General features: G+C 45.9%; 1 protein-coding gene across 1 annotated transcript; it reads left to right on the top strand.

Moving 5' to 3' along the window:
• Positions 1–1,829: 1,829 nt before the first annotated feature.
• LOC114714742 (uncharacterized) lies at positions 1,830–3,077 on the top strand. Its single transcript, XM_028899510.1, has one exon. It carries the CDS (start codon positions 1,830–1,832, stop codon positions 3,075–3,077), a length of 1,248 nt encoding a protein of 415 aa, XP_028755343.1.
• Positions 3,078–3,446: the final 369 nt, after the last annotated feature.

Here is a 3,446-nt window from a genome sequence, read left to right as displayed (position 1 = left end):
TAGCAAGAAAAAAAAATGGGAACGGGAAATCTCTCTGAGAGCGGTGGGGGTGGAGGAATGCCGGAGGAAGGCGACTCAGCCACTCGACGCCGGAAAAAGTACAAGAAAGTGAACAACGAGGAAAAAGAAGGGACTGACGCAACCGAGAGTCACGAAAAGCTTGAATCGTTTAAAGATAAACTGATGGGAACGGAGAACGTGGCTGTGTCGAGCGACAGGAAAGGAAGTAGGGTCTTCGACGATGCATGGAACGAATATCTCGACAACATCAAGAGCTATTTCATAAACGCTAATGCCGACCAGGACCAGGGACAGGTTGCCGATGATGATGAAGACTGCCCGACGTTAAAGGTTCCCCGAGAAGACTATGAACGGTGGTGTGCACCGTGGAGAAAGTCACTCATTATCAAGCTCCTCGGTAAGAACCCACCTTTATGGCTAATGAAAACAAATCTTGCACGAATATGGAAAACAGAGCATCCCTTCACGACCCGAGACCTGGACAATGGGTTCTTCGTTGTCTCATTTGACGATGAGGATGACATGAATATGATATATCAGGAAGGACCCTGGATGATTGCCGATCACTACCTCGCTGTACAACGGTGGCGGCCAAATTTTGACCCTTGGGAAGCAGAGGTGCAGAAGAAAATCGCCGTGTGGATCCGTATACCTCTCCTCCCCTTGGAATTCTTCAATGTAGAAAGCCTGCGACTAATTGGAAAGCTGATCGGGAGAACTCTAAAGGTGGATATGATCACGCATACAAGTGAAAGAGGCCGCTTCGCACGAATCTGCATTGAGATAGACCTTAAGAAGAAACTAAAGTCAGCCATTAATGTCTTTGGCTGACGACGAGTTATCGCGTACGAAGGTCTCCACCTCGTCTGCTTCCACTGCGCGAAATATGGGCATCACAGGAGTGCATGTCCGGATAGGAGTACCACCCCTGAAGCAACAACAGATCATCCTGGGACTGAGAATGCAGCAATTGGTACAAAAACAGGGGCAGCGAACGTTGACCTAAACAAAGAGCCGAACGAGATGAACATACCACCTCCAGCAACCCAACACAATATCTCCGAAAGCGGCATCCCCAAACGCCCTCAGGACAACCAGAAATCCGGTGAGAATTCTGACAGATACAACCTGCCGGCGGCGGAAGGCCTTGGAGCTTGGAACTTGGTGCAACGGCCAAGAGGAAGAAGATTTAGAAAACCCGAGGAAATAGGGCCCGGAGTAAATGCTCAAGAGAATTTTAAGCATCATAATACGCTATCAGATCAGAACCATGATTCTCGTGAGGCTATTCGACAGGAGGACCGAAATACTAAAGATACCGCAAGAATCCAGCAAGAAAATCACGGCAAATCCAAAAAGATGGGAAAAGAGAATCAACGAAATATGAGATGGGTCCCGGTGGAGCATATAGATATATCCAAAAAGAGAGGCCTGGAAAAAGCAAAAGAAAAGATGCCACCTGGCATGCAGATAGCTACAAACACGTCACCGAGGCCACCAATTACCAGATCTGACTTCTGGCAGGCTAAAAATCCGTTTGAGGCATTAATGGACCTCAGTGAGAATGGACCTAACACTGACTATCCCAATCTGCCTAGCGTAGCCAACGGACGGGATTCACCGCAGAATGAAGTTCTAACGAACACGGCACACCACTCGAAGGTAGACGTAAACCAGCCTCCTGACATAGATATGTCCATGGCGCAGGTCAGAATGAACCAGAATTCGGATGGTCTCAGCGAGAAGAGGACACACAGTTTGAATGATATGGGGTCTATAAGCATGAACACCCCAAACTTGAGTGACCCATGAACTTGCTTTTCTGGAATTGCAGGGGCACAGGGTCCAAGGTACTCCCGGGACTCATAAGAGAACTTAAGAAAAAATATAAAATTGAGCTTTGTGCACTGTTCGAGACGAAATCAAGTGGTGATAAGGCAAAACAGATCAGCAAGAAACTGGGTTTCCAACACTGTGAAATTGTGGATGCTGCTGGTTTTCGAGGTGGAATTTGGATATCTTGGTCAAACAATAGCTGGTCTCTCTCGGTTCTTGAAGTGAACAGTCAATACATTCACACGGTGGTTGAAAACAATGGAGACAAGATTTTCATCACTGCCGTCTATGCTTCTCCAAACATCACGATTCGACGCTCTCTCTGGAATAAACTTCAAGCACTCAACCCAGGAAACAACTGGCCTTGGTTCATAGGAGGAGATTTTAATGCTACTCTGTTCTCCAACGAACGCCGATCAAATGCTATAAGAACTACTTCTGTTGACAGAGACTTTAGCAATTGGGTCGAAAGCTTACAGTTACTGGACATGGGTTGCTCAGGCCCTTTCTACACTTGGAGGGGAAAAGGGTGTGAAAGTAGAATTGACAGAGTTTTATCAAATTCCAAGGCAAAAGACGTGTATACTGATGCTGTCGTTAAAAACCTCCCTTGGTATAAATCAGATCATCGTCCCATCCTCCTTCAGCTAAGACCAGGTATACTCTCTAAAAACTTTGTCCATCGCCCTTTTCGCTTTAACGCTCCTTGGGTGCTTCATGATGATTTCAGCAGGCTAGTTAAAGAGAAATGGGACGTCAACGAGAACTGGGAGTTAAACATTGAAAAGTTTACTAAAGACCTCCTTGAATGGAGCAAAACAACTTACGGTCACCTAGGCAGGAGAAAAAGCTTGTTGATGGGAAGACTAGAGGGCATCTCACGTAGCATACTTTCGTCCGGGGAATCCTCTGCCTTAGATCAACTACAGCGTAAACTCTGGCTTGAACTAGAGGAAATTATTCTCCAAGAAGACTTGCTCTGGGCTCAGAAAGCTAAAAGTCAATGGTATGCTCTTGGGGATAAAAACACAAAATATTTCCACTCAAGAGCTAATGGACGAAGGCGCCGTAACAAGATTGAAGCAATCCAACAAGAGAACGGGGAATGGACTGATAATCCAACTTTAATTAAAAGAATAGCGACAGACTTCTTTGTCAACTTATTCCATGAGGAAGGTGGGGAAGGAGATATTCGAAGCAACCATACTACCTTTCCTTGAGATTGATGCTCTACAGATGGAGAGGTTACAGAAAGAAGTTAGGGAAGAGGAAGTTAAAGAAGCTATTTTCAGCATGGGGGCACTCAAATCGCCGGGTCCTGATGGTTTGAACGCCCTCTTCTTCCAAAACCAATGGGAATCTGTGGGCACCTCGGTGATAAATTTAGTGAAGCAAGCTTTTACCAACCCAACAACCATCGGGGCCATTAACCACACCTACATTGTCCTTATCCCCAAAAAGGATTGTCCGGAGACTATTAGAGACTTTCGCCCCATAAGCCTTTGCAACGTGGTGTATAAGACTATTACAAAAGTGGTTATCAACAGGATGAAGCCCTTCCTACCGAGCATCATTTCTCCAAATCAATG

Source organism: Neltuma alba, unplaced genomic scaffold, assembly GCF_004799145.2.
Source record: "Neltuma alba isolate B1F8T4 unplaced genomic scaffold, ASM479914v2 tig00011541_pilon, whole genome shotgun sequence".
NCBI classification, from domain to species: Eukaryota; Viridiplantae; Streptophyta; class Magnoliopsida; order Fabales; family Fabaceae; genus Neltuma; species Neltuma alba.
This window is presented reverse-complemented; position numbering and strand designations above follow the sequence as displayed.

What these genes read in the sequence shown, in the direction of transcription:
- LOC114714742 (XM_028899510.1), top strand. Translation starts at nt 1,830, where the DNA reads ATGAACTTGCTTTTCTGGAATTGCAGGGGCACAGGGTCCAAGGTACTC.